Here is a 17582-nt window from a genome sequence, read left to right on the forward strand (position 1 = left end):
AAATAAGTTTGATTGTAATTTTGAATCTATTATTGGAAGATATTCTTTAAAATAAACAGACTCAGTAAACAAATTAATTTATTAATACTTTATTTGTTATCTGCCTATAATTATATCGGTCCCATTGAAATGATTTTTATTTACAAGAAGTGATCATAGTACAGAGTTAAACTTGACAATAGAGGTGTTGTACTTAGCAAAGTGTAATAAATACTGCATGTGTTGTTGCACTTTCAAAGTATGCATCCGAAAACCCATTAGAGCAGTACAATGGAATATGGACCCTCTGGGGTATATTGCTATAGCATTTTAATGGCTATATCCATTGTGGTTTGTACAAACCATTATTGATCAAAGCACCATGCCCAATTATACAAGCAGCTCACTTGCTAATGAACCCTTTCATTTCTATTTTCCATGTGTGTTGCAGAAAAAAAAGTTGCTTGAAATCTGATTTGCTTCACTGCACAGATATGCTAGTTTACTCTTGTAATCAAAGAAGTGTTGTGCTTTCTTTCATATTCCCTGTGACTATAATTTAACTAAAGGAGCTAAATGTGCAGCCCTTTGTGGTGTTTCTACTTTAAAAGTCTAAGTTAAATTGCACAATTTTTATAGTTTCTTTTTTTCATTTTTTATTTAAAGGCAAAGATAATAATAATAATAAAAAAATAATAGTAATAATAATAATAATAGAACATAAATCACTGTCATGCCTGCATGTCTGTCAGTGTATGTCTGTTAGCACATTGGGAAGGAATGGGGGGGGGGATTCACCACTGTCTAATATGATGAGATTTTCTGCCCATCTATCTACACCAAATGAAATTACAGAGCTGTTATGGGTAGCATTCTCAGATTTCTCTCTGAAATGTTTTGTATATTCATATATTCATGGATATATATATATATATATATATATATATATATATATATATATATATATATATAGCATTCTCAGGGCATGGTTAAAAAAAAAAAAAGATATATATATATATTTTTTTTTTTAACCATGCCCTGTCATGCATACCAGTAGCCAGATCCAAGCTGTATAAATACATGAACATGTCCACATATTACTGCCCAGCTTGGAGGACTCCAGGGGTGGGGAAGTAAGACCAACATTCAACCTTCTACCCTAATGCAGTTTAACAAAGGAGTTTGCTGTCAGGTTGCTGGGCAACCAGCAAGGAGAATCTGCAGAATCATTCTTGATTTACTAGCCATTAAATTAGACAATCTGTAATCCCACTTGTTGCCATCCACGAGGCTGCACATGCTGGTTTCAGTTACATTTCATATTAAGCAGTAGAGGATGTCTTACATTAGTGTGACATTAAGGAAAAAAACAACAGAATGAAATTCCTGACATATATGTATAATCATTATGTTATTTCTATGATAATTTCCAGAATAGTGAGCATTTATGCCAGCAAACATTTAAATGGATTCAGCAACAAATCGGGAAATCAACATCAAAGCCACTAAGTACTGTGAGTGGGTGTGGTGCAAAGTACTAATCACATTATCGTTGTTTGAGGAAATGGCAGGAATAATCAGAACCTCGCAATCATCCTCTTGTTTACTGTCCATGGGGTTCAGGAACCACAGAAGGGCAAAAGCAATATAGGATGATGATGAATATTTGGTTTGTTGTTAATAATTAATAAAACGTTCCATTCACTTTAGATACTAATAGCATATGGCAGAGGCCACACAGCACACCCAGAAACCAGATTCTGATCCCTGACATAAATATCTGCTGAAACATAGTGCAAAAAAAAAAAAAAAAAAAACCACACAAAACAAAACAAAAAAAAGCAAAAGAAAAGAAAAGAAAAGAAAGCAAAGCAAAGCAAAGCAAAGCAAAGCAAAGCAAAACAAAACAAAACAAAACAAAACAAAACAAAAAACAAAACAAAACAAAACAAAAAAACAAAACATCCCTTATTGACAAAAAGTGGCTTGTTTTATTTATTTATGTATTTCGGAAATACATTACATCCTGTCCCACTTACTGATAACAAAGTCAGTCATAAGTGCTTTCAATATCCTACAAAATTCAAGATGCTAATCTATTGAGGCTGGGCAATTTACAGAATGTTATTGCATTTTACATTTAAAAAGGATAATTCAACATTTTACTGACTTTGAAATGAAACTAATGAATGCAGTTTGGTTGCTGCACATCAACAGTTCTGCAGATCTTTTTTTTGAAAGATTCAGTATGCACACTCATGTGTACAGTATGACACAGATAACTACTTCTCAACTGCAACTAATATGTTTTTGATTGCATATCAAAATTTGGAAACTTTAGGATACCAGAACGGCTAACTAATGCTAACAAAAATGTTGTAAAATACATGTCTGTCCATTTGATAGACTAGACCAGTGGTTCCCAACCTTTTTTCCTCTGGAACCCCGTTCATGCATATATTAAAATACCATGGACCTGCTGCTTCACCCATGCTTGATTTTAGGCTTTCAAAAGTGAGATTCTCACCATATATAATGTATTCTGGTTGAGTCCTGTCCTTTGATAAAATTAAAATTATATGAACAACATACAGCCTTACTATTTTTTCTTAAAATATGGACAATTTGTGGACATCAATCACAATGGCTCTTAATGTTCAAAGCCTCAGAGACCCCCTGTGCTCTTTGGGGGACCCCCTTGGAGTGTCCCAGACCCCAGGTTGGGAACCACTGGCCTAGACAAAAGAATAAAGCATAAGGGATCAAGGATTATATATTTTCCATGTTACTTTATTCTTTTAATGAAATAAATAAAAGAATCTTTGTGTCCCTTTCCAACAGTAACCATCAGCCTCTTTAACCACAGACTTGCCCTTTCTGACCCGTTGTCTTCAGCTATCTTTGTACTGGTCTAGGACCTCTTCAGACTATATTATGTTTGTAAGAGATTTGTAAAGTGTGAGCTTCAGGCAAATTATGCATCCAGCTAAGTTTGAATATATGAAAAATGGTGATCTTGGCTCACATGCTACGTTTCCACCAGATACGATGGATAAGAAATCAAGATCATTATCACTCAAAATTAGAGGAGTTTTTTAGTCTTGGACCTTGAAAGCTTCTGATGTGATGAATATCACAAACATCTATTGTTTTAAAAAGTTTAAAAGACTTTAGTGATGAAATGTTAAGATTTTACATGACTGATCAATGTATTAACTTGCATAGCAACAACAATTGGAGACATAAAAAAGAAAACGTATGTAAAAATAATGAAATGTTAGCAGATCCGAAGAAGCAGACAAGCAGGTTGCAGAGTGCAGTCTTATCAAGACCTGGTACATGATTTAAAAAACCGCACCTTAAACCTTAAAAAGTCTCACTTTTGGAGAATATTTTTAAAATAATTTCTCTTAAATTTTACTAGCACATTCATCTCGAACAGAAAGAAAACTTAAACAGGATCTCACATGCTTGACATTTTCATGGTAAAAGAGAAGAATTTAGAAGGCATACTCAACTTACACGTGGTCTTTATTTCAATATTATACCTTTTTGGTGAAATTTGTTATAGCAATGTCTTGCATGCAGTTTATTTTATACTATAAGAAATATGGATAATAACAATAACATCTTTATAACTCTAGGTAATAAAAACATTCTTTTACTGTGCATACATGTAGTGTAAGTAGTGAACATTTTTATGGCATGCACAATGTAATTACATCAGTGGAATTATACTTGTAGAATAGAATAACAGATGTAGCTTTGACAGTTAAAGGTGTCTGTTGAGGGCAACAATACAAAATGTAAACAGAGGCAGGAAATAGAAAAGAGCACAAGATGCGTCTTGCTATTTCCTTGTGAACATTCAGAACACCTGAGCCATCTTTCATCCATCTTTGATATTTATCATGATAAAGATTGAGATGTAAACTGCAAAACACAGTTTACAGAGTGCACATATTTTTAGTCACCCACCCCTCCAGTAATCTAACACAAAGCCTTATTTTTTCAAGAAAAAGTTACCACAATATCACATAACCCATCAAAACCAAAAGAACTCGCAGAATAGTTTAACATCACAGAATCAACAGGATTTCTGTCAAACCAATAGAATATTTTACAGATTACACACGTTTAAGACAAGAAAAAAACAAAAGACTGAAGAAAAAGTTTGTATTTAGGAGTTGGAAACTTAAAGTGACCTTGATGTCCCACAGACATTAAATACTATCTCCTATTCTTTGTTTGTTTTTTAGGGATATAAATGATCACAAAATCTGATATGGTGTTCAAATGTGTGTTATTTTTCCTTTACTTTTCATCATTAAAAGGCATTGGATTTTTTTTTTATTAATCGATTTGTGATAAAAATTTGTAAAGAATCACTAATATTGTCAAAGGTACATAGGCCTAATCCAGGATACGTAGGTGACATGAACACGTCATATGATTGACTAATGCAAGTATTTTTATGAAGAATCATTCTGAACTGATAAGTATGTGTAGTTAGGACACTTGATTTGGTATGCTAAGATGATTTTATCACAAATAAAAAAAGCTACGTCATGACAAAATTTTGCATCATAAAGTTGGATCGACTGGTAGAAAACATGGTAAGGAATGCATTCTTTGGCATGCATAACCACGGAGAAACATTCATGCAGGTCTACATTTCTAATCAACCACAACTTTGACATTGTCTCTTGGCTTTGCCAAACATTGTCAGTAAGCAATATCAAAATTCAAGAAGTGTGTTTATTTTAAAGACTACAGCTGCGGGAATGACCCTAAGAGTGAAAAAAAAGTATAAAAGTCAATTGACTAAAGAATGCCTAAAAATAATTGAAACACTTTTTCTGCTTGAAAATAATCTAGCAATTAAGCAGTCAGTGACATAAAAATAAATGGAGACACTGGACAGCAGAACTATCTGCAGCAGAAGTTAAAGCATAACAAGTTTGTCTTTCAGAACACTTCAAATGATGCTGACAATCTCTGCCATTGGTCCAGAGGTTTGATGTACCTGAAATCATCCAAAATGTTCTGATTATAGCACGAATGAGCCTCTTTTAGACACAAACCTCTAGCCTTAACTTTCAAAAATTGTAAACATTTTGTCATTGAAGTCTTTGTTTATACCTCCAACATCTTTTCATACATCTTGTTCTCCCACGTCTTTGCTTGAAATCTCCTTTTCACTTTTGTCTTTCTCATATTTGTTTTTTCCATTTGTCGTCACACTATTAAATGAGGATTGAGATGCCACTGAAGGTGTCAGCTCAGTTTTACCATCTCTAGAACTTTCTTCATGTTTGTCTTTGGCAAGGTCCTCTTTGTCAGTGATGTCTTCATCTTTTGTAATACCGGCGTTGGATATCCTAAGAGACTTATTCTCTCTCGTATAGTTCTTGAATGCCCTCTGAATGATAGCAGCTGACATATCCTCTTGCTTGCGGAGAAGTGTTGTTGTGATGGGCTCATACGACACTTTGGAAGGATTTGAGGCCATGAAGCGCTCCTCCATCTGCCCCCTAAGAATATCCATTTCCCCACCCTCACCAAGAACACGTTTTGTGAAGGCAAACAGGATATCCAAGCAGTGAATACGGTCCCCACTCACAATTGGTAGATCCATAGAGATAAGTTCGAACTTGTTAGGCTTGGCAATGCGTAATGGTGGGTCCAGAGCATCTGCAAAGTCTGAAAGCATACTGCACCTCACAAACTGTGTTGCGTGAGGATCAAACCTTTCCCAGACCTGATAAAACATTTCAAAGTCATCCTCACTTAATGGGTCAGTGCTCTCCTCAGTGGCCACGCCGAAGTTTTCCAGGATTACAGCAATGTACATGTTCACCACAATAAGGAAGCAGACAATGATGTAACTCACAAAGAAAGCAATTCCCACAGGAGGATTTCCACAGTTTCCTTTAACATTACTACCAGGATGCTCCATTAAAGGGTCACAATCATCACTATGTCTGTTAAGAATGGGAGCTAGAAGGCCATCCCACCCTGCTGATGTGGTGATCTGAAACAAGCAGATCATGCTGTTGCCAAATGTCTCAAAATTAAAAAGGTCATCAATACCTTTTTCTTTCTTGACATAAGCAAAGTTTGACATGCCAAATATGGCATAAATAAACATCACCAAGAAGAGCAAGAGACCAATATTAAACAAGGCAGGAAGTGACATCATCAAGGCAAACAAGAGTGTGCGGATTCCTTTGGCACTTTTAATAAGGCGGAGGACACGGCCAATCCGAGCCAAACGAATGACCCTAAACAGGGTCGGTGAGACAAAATACTTCTCTATCATATCTGAAAGACACATACCTGAGAAAAAAGACGAAAACCAAATTACACATTTCAAATCAAACAGATGTGCAAACTAAATAAATTTGCATGAGCAGAGGCAAAACATACCCATGATTGATAGGATGACCACGATGAAATCAAATATATTCCAGCCATTTGTGAAATAGTAATGGCGAAGAGAGATAATCTTCAACAAACATTCTCCAGTAAAGATGACAATAAACACTATGTTGATTTTCCTGAGAACTCCTTCCATCTCCTCTGACTGGTCAGCAGTTTCCACCATCATGGTTACCATATTCAGCCATATTAGAACCATAATGACAATATCAAATGCTTGTTTTGTGGTAAAGTCAAAGATGTATGCTTGAATCTTGTTCTGAAAGATACACAGAAGAAGAAAAAACATTTGCGATATAGTGACAACAAGATCAAATTCACAATTTAATTTTTCTCATTCATGATTTAAGTTACATACTGATGGCCTAGGAATAGGTTTTTGTGGTTTCTTTGAGCCCAGCTTTTTCATGGCATTATAGTATTTTTTCTGGTCTTCGGTCATAAAGATGTCTTGGCCTCCAAAGTAAAAAGAGCACATGAGCCATGTTAAATTGCAGCAAAAAAGAATATAAAATCTAGTTTAGAAAAGATCTAATACTTATCTTTTTCTTCTGCTGATTGAAATTGTCAATAATGACACCAATGAAGAGATTGAGGGTAAAAAAGGCTCCGAATATGATAAAAACAACAAAGTACAAGTACATTAATATCTTGTTTTCAAATTTTGGTTGGTCTTTTACCTATAATAAAGACATAAAACAGAAAAATTAGAATGTGATCGCAAGGAGGAGGTCCTTCATATTATATATTATATTAGTTACTACTAGCCCTAAAATTCTGGAGTACATGTAAAACATGAAAATTTCAGAAAAGGTTATACACAATTTTATTTTAGAATAAAAAAAAAGCCATTCTAAGTACATTCCTTCTGAAAGAATAAGAGTTTGGTGCACCTGCTTTCTGTATAAATATTCTGTAAAATATTTATTTACATTATCTGCAGAGTCCACAGCAGCATACATGATGTCCATCCAGCCTTTGAATGTAGCCTGTGTAGAAATGAATACAGCAAATAAATCAGAAGGTAATTTAAAAAAACTACATGTTGTGCTATTATTTGACACTTTGTTATCCAGTAAATATCCATACACTTACCACTTGCAGCAGCGCAAGGTATCCCATGGCAACATTGTCAAAGTTGACTTTGAGGTTTTTCCAGTGAGCAGTCTCATTTCCTAGTTGTAAACACACACTCTTGTTGTTCACTTCTGATGGAAGGAAAGGCTTTTCTAAAGTTTTGTTGAAGCAACTGTAGAATTTTCCAGCAAATAGGTTTACTCCCATGATGCTGAAGATAAGCCAGAAGATGAGACAGACCAGCAGTACATTGAAGATGGAAGGAATGGCTCCTAGTAGGGCATTGACAACCACCTGCATACACACAGAGACATATTTGTATTGCAGGCACAGAAGATGCAATTTGGATCTGTTGCATACAACTATATTCAGCTGTGACCAAACACCAAGAGCTGAAATGTGATAAATGCATGATAAAAATGGGAAAAGAATGAAGAGAGGAAATTTTAATATTAAAATATTACTAAACATAGTTTTAGTGGATTACTTAGATTTTAAAATAAACACAGATAAAGTAAACACTGTCGAGGATGGAGGATGCCACAAAATTTTATTACTGTAAACAGAAACCTAAATAAGGTGTAAAGAAATCATGTTAGATAATGCAGCACAAAATATCCAAAACAATGTGAAAAAAAGTGCAAAGTGATTGATGCACGTGAGAAAATGTGCACACAAATAAAAGAATTCACTAGTCACCATGTGAGTTAAGCTGATCATAATAGCTGTGCTATCAAACTGGACCACAATATGAGAGCAACCAATCAATGAACACTCCATTGATTTTAGGAGGACTACCCTGGTTACATAAGCCATCAACCTCAGTTTAGAGGTTCTGCAGTCAGGCAGGTGTTACACATTTACTCACTCCAGAACATCTTATTTAAATTAAATAGATCTCCCTAATGGATTGTTGTCAAGTTCAGCATACAAATCAGGTGCCTTGAAACTTAAAACATCTAAAATTAACAGGACAGGGGCCCTTGAGGACCTGAGTTAGACATATCTCATTTAGAACATAAAGGTATAAAAGCACAATATTCTTTTACTGTGTTATAACAACAATTGTGGTTATGATATTTACCAAAAACATATACATTTTGTTGCAAGAGACATTGTGCCACTTTAAAAAAAAAAGAAAAAGTTTTGCAGTTCAAACTGACAGTTTTTTTTAGCCACAAGTTAAGGGCTACATTTAAGCCACTTTCACATCAGAGCCTAGAGAATATTAGCTTTTAGCTTAGGGTGAATTCACACCAGGATAGTCTGCTAGACTCGGTCTGATTGGGGAATCAGTTCTGTTGGGGGTGGTGTATTGGAGTATTTCCCTATGTTTAATCAGCAATGTAATTGTTTGATTTGAGAGCAGGATTTCTTGCTTTCATGCTCAAAACTCTCAGAAAGTCCCTTCTTGTTCTCAAATATATTAGTTTTCCTTTTAAAACTCTGCTCCTCTCCTCACGCTTAGTGATGCAGGTTCAGATCTCCTGCCCTCAAGCTTGGTCTCTTTCCCTTACAGTCAGACACATTATCTGCACTCTTAAAACTTGTGCTCTTGGATATTTTTCCCTCTCTCTTGAAGAATGATCTGAATGAGCTGACTGTCAAATGTCCTCCAGCCAATATGAATACTACAAAAATGCTGACCACAACACCTAAAAAAAATATCTCCACTCTGTTGTTCTTAACTACACCGGGGAGATTGTGTGCGCTTTATCACTGCAATTAGTTGCCGATGGATAGTGCACTGTTACTCAGAATAGGTGACAATAATCTGTTATTCTTACCCTCATGCCATCGAATCGTGACAGAGCCCTCAGGGGCCTCAGAGCTCTCAGTGTTCTCAGAGACTTGATTGCACCAAGATCTGCAACCTCCATAGCATTGGCCACAAGACTGACCAGTGATACCTGAGACATGCAAACAGAAATATCACATTATGGTAATCTCTGTCACCTCACAGCAAATGGCTTCTGCATTTGAACCTTCTGGCTGGCTGGAGCTCTTTAGTGTGGAGTTTACATGTTTTTCATTAAGCATAGCTTTGTGGGCTTTTTTCTACTTACTCCCACAATCCAAAGATAAGGCTGACAAATAAACTGTCAACACTGCTTTAACTAGGCCTAGAAACGATTGGTAATCTTTTCTCTTTGCTGCATCAATTGCATGTAATGCAATAAAAATGAGAACTTAAAAAAAATAAGTGTAAGTATGTTTCAGGGGAAACTAAGGTACTTAAACCTACATCAACAATGAGGAAGTCCAACCAGCACCAAGCATTTGTGAAATACTTGGTGAATCCATACGCCACCCATTTTAGTAACATCTCCAGAATGAAAATGTAAGTGAAAATTTTGTCCGCAAACTCCAGCATTGTTTTGATGGTCTTTCTCTGTTCAATGTAGATGTCTTCAAAGGCCTGATAAGAAATTAAAGATAGTCACTGTTAGTTGTAAATTCTACAATAAATTTCAGGAATGTTAAATCAATAGTAAGCTATTGTCCTCAAAGAATTTTGACTGTACTTTTCATGGAATAAAAATCAGAGACTTACAAGTGCTCCACTGCTAAGCAGGATCATGAAGATGATAAAACTCTCAAACCAGTTGTGCTCCACTATCTGGAAACAGGTTTTTCTTAGGGTCCACCACACCTTCCACCAACCCACATCCACATTTACTTGACAACACTTGGATCTTTGTACACAGCCTATGAGGAGACAAAAGGTGAGACCATGGGTTAGCCATGTATTGCACACAATTAGATTGAAGCTAAAACTTCAGTAGATGAGAGGTATGTGGCAGTAGTATTCACCTGCAGGAAAGCAGGCATCTGGTTCCATGGCTTCTTCTAATTCAAAGTCTATGGAATCTGCTCCCTCTCCAGCTGGCAAACCATCCACTGTGCTTCCCTCAGAGGAGCTAAACTGTCCATCATCATCTATAACCTGTGGATGAAGCCCAGGTTGCAGATTTTTTTTTCTTTCAACTATCTTGTAGTTCAAGTTTGAATTACAATTATGAGACTCAGAGGATATGCTTAAACATTAACACAAAACTGATTTCCATGGACTGTTAATATTACTTGTTTTAGCTGTCAAGTCTATTTTTGCCTATTAGATACATTATAAAACAGACACAGAAAACATATATAATAACAGATTATTTGAAGCCTGACAGTGTTGTTTGGGTTTCTGCAGGGCGTGCCTCCTACTAGCTGGCATAAAAAAAAGCTTGATGTCTTCCTGGAGAATGCAGAGATTTGTTGCCCTGGGACCAGCTAATGCAGTGCAGGCAGAAATGTAAACATGTTTCTGCTATATTCTGGATAGACTATTGTCAAAGTAATGATAGCTTCTGCTTTAATCCTCTCATTCTGTTTATATTCTACAGTCATTTAGCAAACACCTTTCTCCAAAGCAACTTACATCTGAAGGTGGTTTGGCAGTAGTGTTAAGGGTCTTGCCTCAGGACCCAACTGGAAGATGTTCATATTCATTCCCTGTGGGATTTGACCTCAGGTCTCCCGCATGGGAGACAAATGCCCTGCCAACTGAGGTATCCAGCCACATCGTAGAATTTGTAATTTACTGTACAATTCACAACTAACCATGTTTCTGTAAAAGGAAGGCTATACTTGTGCAAAATTAAAAGTCAACTGTTCTTAAAATATTTTGCTTTATCCAGAATCCAAAACATTAATGGAAAGCTTTTTATGTGTATGCACTAAATCAGAAATTCTCTACAAATTACAGCTGTGTTCTTATCATGCTTTAATAGGAAGACTTGACATTTAAAACATCTCTGACATATGTTCCGCTTTCACGATTTTTTACATGTTTTGTTTTTGTTGACACTGAAAGTGTTTTTTGGAAAAAATAAAGTTGTAGTGTTGATGTTCTGGACTGCGTTGAATTGAAAAGTCTGTCTCTACAGCTTTGTTTAAATGCACAATGTAAACAAAAAAATTCTGAAAACCTCAACAGACCAATTCTGGTCCACAGAGGCTGGTGTCCTGCAGGTATTGGATGTTTCCCTGCAGCAACACACCTGATTCAAATTATTTTATTATCATCAGACTTGTGTGTTGCAGTAGGGAAACATTCAATACCTGCAGGATTTCGGCCCTTGAGGACCAGGCCAATAAATGGCTAAAGTCTTTTCACAAAGGCACCCTACTGCAAGTAGGCAAAATTACTTAAATCTGATAATAAACAAATATTCAGAAAGTAAATTATTTTGTAACAATCCAAATATGTCCAAATGTACATAAACAGAATAGACAAAAGGATTGCAACAATCACGTTAAGAGGCAGTGAGTGGTGTGGAAGTGTGTCTCAATTTTTCTTTCACACTATGAGCTTTCATATGATGAAAACCACAGTCCTCTTCAGAGAAAGATTCAGTGCTCCAGCACTTAGTCTTAAATGGTATGTAATGTAATCCACACATGGGTTTTTTCCTGTCTATATGGCCTTTCCTTGGTATACGGGATCTTTAGAGGAAACATTATGACACATGCTCATATCTAATTGCCATGACTGTAGACTGAAGATGAATTTCTCCTCTTGTAACAAAACATCCTGCTTCCTTCAACAAAAGCGTCCTACCGCTAAACTCCTCAGTGATTCATTGCTTTTCCAAAATATTAACCTTGTGATATAATTGATGAGAATTAGTTTTAATACAGCATTATTTCTAATTCAGAATGTGAAGGTACTTAATGCTGTGTTGCATCATTTTGTCAGATTTCCCTTCCTGTTACATCTGCTTACTGTCATTGTTGTTAGGTTTTTGTTTTATTTGGCTAAAATCAGAGAAATGTAATCAAGAAGGGAAGTAACAGAACAAGAAAAAGATGAATCTGCTAACAATAAATCAACATCTGCTCATTGAAAAGCCAGCTATGTGCTGAAATTTGATCGTCTATGTTGGACCTTTATATAATATCTCAAAATACATTTAGCAGTGTGATTTTTATAGTCAAGTGGGCTTTATGAGTCACTGTTGATAATAAATAATAAAGATGCGTTTCAAAAAAAAAAAAAAAAAAAAATATATATATATATATATATATATATTTATATATAATTTATTTTTTTTAGCTTTTTGGTCTAAAAATGTGTTCAGCATTTGTTTAGGAAGAGTAGAGACTGAATGAGATATAATTTTCGCTCGACCCCTTGAGCTATTGGATCCATTTAATTTGAATCTGGTGTGTTAGAACAGAGAAGCATCTACAGCCTGCAGGAGAGCGATTCTCGAGGACCAAAGCTGAAGAGCCCTTCCCTACCGTTTGAGAGTAGAAGTGCTATCCTGAAGTTAGAATTAAGTGTCTGTGCATTCGAAAGAGAAGGTCAGAGCAAGGAAGAACACAGTATGACAGAAATGTCAACTTTGCATTCTCTATAGTAAGGGCAAATAAGGACAAACTAATTTGACCAATCCAAAACTGAATCCTTACCACTTGGCAACCAGGTAAGTCCGATGAGAAACTGCTGAAGTCTTCCGTGTTGAGCATTTCAAAGTCAGACTCTACCGCAGCAATAGGAACAGTAACAGTCAAACTTGGGTTGTTAATAAAAGACATGATAGACTCATCACTCTTGGTGTGGACTATATACTTGTTTCCGCTTCTGTCCACTCCAGTCACCTCCCCATTTCCATTTTTAGAGAAGCCTTTGATAACATGATCAGGGACACCATTTAGCCCTAAAGGTTTGTGGAGCTCATCCAGAGATTTGTCCTCACTCTTTTTTTTCTTTTCATTCTTCAGACATAAGCTGTTGCAGCTACTTCGGAGCAGCGACTTGGTGAAGGCAATGCCTCTGTGAATCCGTTCAATTGCAATCTGCAAATTGTTCATCTCACTGTCGTCTTCTACTGATGCCAGATTGTCTGCACTAAATGAACTCAGCAGCAGGGCCAGGAACAGGTTCAGCACCTATAAGATGATTACATTAGATAACATAAGATTAATCTTTTGTTAATTGCACTCGAGTGATATAAAAAACATGTACAACTGTGAAACTGCATACTGGATAGTTACAGAAATAAGCTACAATGTAAACATAAGGATGACATGAATTCATGAATTGACTTGTAGAAGATGTAATGTACCACAAGATTCCCAATAACCATGACCATCATGTAGAGAATGAGGCACTTGGCAGTACCAGCTACTTCCATACAGTCCCACATGGTCTCTATCCACTCTCCACAAAGCACTCGGAACACAATGAGAAATGAATGGAAGAAGTCCATCATGTGCCAGCGAAGAGGACCGCAGTCCTCAGAGATTTTACACACACAGTCTTTGTAGCTTTTTCCAAACAGTTGCATGCCCACCACTGCAAAGATGAAGACAATAATGGCCAGCACCAGGGTCAGGTTGCCCAAAGCTCCCACTGAATTTCCAATGATTTTAATGAGGGTGTTAAGAGTGGGCCAAGATTTAGCCAGTTTGAAAACTCTCAGCTGTGGAAAACAAGAAGAAGAAGAAGAAAAACAAACAAACAAACAAACAAGTTATTTCATATGTTTATGTACCTAACACATACCTGAACATTTGACAGTGATGAATAGTAAAAAAAAAAAAAAGACAAAGAAATGGTAAAAGCCATGCTTAGACTAATAAGCACAAATAACTAAATGGCTATTAAATATTTCTTTTTTTTGAATGCACAATGTTCATTGTGCTGGTCAAAAATGTACAAATGTGTGGATGTTACAAGTAGTCAAACCTCCTTAGGTAGCAATACCCATATAATTAAAGTCTTGTGATGCAGGTGTGAAAAATCTACTTTAAAGTTTAGGCATGGATGGGTAACTCTGGTCCTCAAGGGCCATTGTCCTGTAGGGTATAGATGCTTGCTCCAATACTAAATACTGATTCAAATTAAATAAATACAGCAGCTTGTTGTCAAGCTCTGCACAATAAATCAGGGGCTGTATTTATTAGACCTCTTAGAAATATTCCTAAGAACACTGTTAAGAGTTGACTTATGAGTAAAACAATTCTTCCCTAAAGGCTGCAGTTAAAAGTCACTCAATTAGTCAATTAGGTGTCTCACTCACACTTTTAGCAAAGTGTAGGACTCAGTCTTAGAGTGGGCTTGAAATTTTAGATGACTTTCTAGTCCATTTAACTGACCAGTTGCTGAATGGAACCATTTATCTAAGAATATCGAAACATCTTGAAATACATCTCAGTGAATCGTTAAATGGACAAGGGGAGTGTATTTTTTTTTTTTTACATTAATCAACCAAATTTATACACTGGAAATCAATCAAAATGAAATGTTTCCCAAGTTAACCATTTTTTTTTATTTAATTGTAAAAATGTTTTCCAATGTAGCGTTTTCTGATTGTATTTTATGTCTTTCTATGTTGTATTTGCTGTTTTTACTTGATGTATGTTTCATGTAAAACACATAGAAGTAGTTGCTTAAATTTGCTAAAAATAAATTTGCCTTGCATTTCTTTTTTAAATTCATTAATTTGACAACTCAAGGCTGAATTACACCAGGTGTGTGTGCGGTATATTAAGGCTGCGCCGCGGCTTCCGCTGCCATTCGCAGCCATTTTAGTCAATGGTTTGTCTTATGCCGGGTGTGCTGCAGCACGTATCAGAAACGTCCCAGAAGAACGTTGTTGTGACAGACAGGAAATCAGACATGGGAGCAGTGTAAAAGCTGAACTAAACTGGCACTCTGACACTTAAATACGACCCCAGACACGTTAAAACAGGGAAACATTTAAAACCTGCAGAATAGTGGCCCTCGAAGACTGGTGTTGCCTATCCCTTGTTTAGGGTAACTGTCCTGCTGTCTCCACCAGCTTACAAGCCTCAGCTGGCAAAAGGCAACTCTGACATTATTTAGAAAGATAAAAAGGGAATTGCCTTTCCCCTAATTGAAGATGAACTGTACAGACCCAGATGCAGCAAAGCAAGACCTTGCTACAATACTGCCCGAACGGTCCTTCACTGCTAAAACAATATTTGGATTTGGATGCTGCATGTTCCTTTTTAAATTTTTTTTTTTTTTTTGCCAAATTTAAGATTTCGGATTTATTTATTTAGGAGTTGTCTTTAGGTTTATAGGTTAATTTTCCTGTGCATTACTGAAGATTATTTTGTAACCCTTTAAACACATTTTAAAATAAGTGTTTTGAGATCTTTATCAAAATTAATGTTTCTTAATCGCAAAATTTTTCTCTTGAAAAGCAAGTAAGAGTCAGTAACTTCAGCTGTATTAAATCTTAATTCACTGACTGGATTCCAGGTTTGCAATTCTCTGACTACAGTCAGCTATTATTGATAATAATAAATAATACTGTGAACAACTGAATGATTATTGAATATGGACCTACAGTGGTCAAGCAAAGAATTATTAATTGAAATGAACTGTGTGTATTAATCACTAATAAAAAACAAAAAACAAGCTGAATGTAGAACAACAAATATGCTTTTGACTCTACATCTACTTTTTTTTTTTTTTTTACAACATCTGCACTTACCAGTCTGAATGATCTCAAAATACTCATGCCATTCAAATTGGACAGACCCAGCTCTACCAAGCTTAAAGTAACAATGAGTCCATCAAAAATATTCCATCCTTCTTGGAAGTAATAGTATGGGTCAAGTGCAATGATCTTCAGGACCATTTCGGTCGTGAATATGCCAGTGAACACCTTAAAAAAAGAGAGAATAAAAACAGAATAAAAAACTAAATAATTACCAATAAATTATATATATCAATATATTATTTTATTTTTTAACATATTTGTTATTAGAAAGTTGGCTTACATAATTGCCCACAGTGAGCACTTTGGAGAACTCACTGTTTATTGGATAATGCTCCATGGACATAAATAATGTGTTGAGTACAATGCAGATGGTGATGGTTAGGTCGGTGAATGGGTCCATCACAATCAGTTTAACCACTTTCTTGATTTTTAGCCACAGTGGACAAAACTCCCAGATGAGGAATGTGTCAGCAAAATTGTACCAGCAAGGAGGACACTTCTGCCTAGACTCCTCTAACTCTGATAGTAAAGGAAAAACAAAATATTTTTCATGGATGTAAAAAGGATAATTTTAACATCAAAGGTATAACAAATCTTGTAAATTCATGCGATGGTGTAGAATACCTACCTTCCATGGTGCTGGTTATGACACTAGCTATGCTAAGCGCTCTCTGTCTGGCTTCTGGGGCTTCAAGGAAGTCTTTAAACTCCCCTAAGGTTCCTCCACCGGTCTGTCTGTATTCCGTTTCATTAGTGTCAGCCTGGGCATAACAATCAACAAATTTTAAGTTACTATGAATAAACAACAGTACTATCATGAATATTTTTGTTAGTATAAATTAGTATTGATTATTTCAGAATTAGAATTTTCACAAGCTGTCGCTAATGGTTTGGTAAGATAAAAACTATTTGGTCAGATGGTCAAAGGAGACAGTGAGTAGAGGTGGACCACCTAATTGGTCATCCAATTATTTGAGCTGATTTTTGCAATTATTTAAATAATGCACACCAACCAACACCTGGGCATCCTAAGCTAATTACAGCTGTTGTTCCGATATGCTTCCTGCATTGGTCACTGCGTGACTAAGTGTTGATATCAGTACAGTCTGTCACGGCCCCTTCTTCTTTGTGGCCGTGTTCTGCAATTATGTGTGTGTGCAGGTGATGCTGGAGTGTACCTGGCTGTGTGTGCGTGCGTCAAGGGCCCGACGCACTGCGCGTATAAAAGACCCGCCTACGGCCAGCCTTGCGGCGCACTCTCCGCTCCCAGGGTGCACCTGTGCCGGTTGCACCTTGTCGTTTGCTTAGCTTTACACCATACAACACTGCACTCATTACATTCTACACACAACCATGCACACACCTACACTTCTGATTTTGCAGAAAGCCACACTTCATGGTTATCTTGTTTTGTCGTAGTTTTGGTTCATCTTTCGTTAATAAATTATCATAATTGGCCTTATCTGTTGTTTGGCGTAATTTTGTTATAGCCGTGAGCCGGGTTTTGACAGTCCCATAACCACTTATCCCGATGTTTGAAGCATGCTGGACTCGCTG

The 17582-nt window shown here is 36.2% G+C and overlaps 1 protein-coding gene across 2 annotated transcripts in view; it reads right to left on the minus strand.

The window, feature by feature from the left end:
- Nucleotides 1-3203: 3203 nt before the first annotated feature.
- The window catches only part of scn1laa (sodium channel, voltage-gated, type I-like, alpha), a 30429-nt gene continuing 16050 nt past the window's right edge, over nt 3204-17582 (minus strand). Inside the window, exons 13-27 of one of the 2 annotated variants that reach the window (XM_042001965.1) lie at nt 16654-16786; nt 16306-16544; nt 16017-16190; nt 13617-13973; nt 12961-13440; nt 10312-10444; nt 10052-10206; nt 9743-9916; nt 9285-9407; nt 7516-7791; nt 7353-7409; nt 6963-7100; nt 6779-6883; nt 6409-6679; nt 3204-6318 (exon numbers count right to left, since the gene is read on the minus strand). In XM_042001965.1, the coding sequence (XP_041857899.1) occupies nt 5135-6318; nt 6409-6679; nt 6779-6883; nt 6963-7100; nt 7353-7409; nt 7516-7791; nt 9285-9407; nt 9743-9916; nt 10052-10206; nt 10312-10444; nt 12961-13440; nt 13617-13973; nt 16017-16190; nt 16306-16544; nt 16654-16786 (3999 nt within the window). In that variant the 3' untranslated portion in view covers nt 3204-5134. The remainder of the gene's footprint in view (nt 6319-6408; nt 6680-6778; nt 6884-6962; nt 7101-7352; nt 7410-7515; nt 7792-9284; nt 9408-9742; nt 9917-10051; nt 10207-10311; nt 10445-12960; nt 13441-13616; nt 13974-16016; nt 16191-16305; nt 16545-16653; nt 16787-17582) is intronic. The other variant, XM_042001964.1, reaches the window with a different exon arrangement.

This window comes from Melanotaenia boesemani, chromosome 12, assembly GCF_017639745.1.
Source record: "Melanotaenia boesemani isolate fMelBoe1 chromosome 12, fMelBoe1.pri, whole genome shotgun sequence".
Taxonomy (NCBI): Eukaryota; Metazoa; Chordata; class Actinopteri; order Atheriniformes; family Melanotaeniidae; genus Melanotaenia; species Melanotaenia boesemani.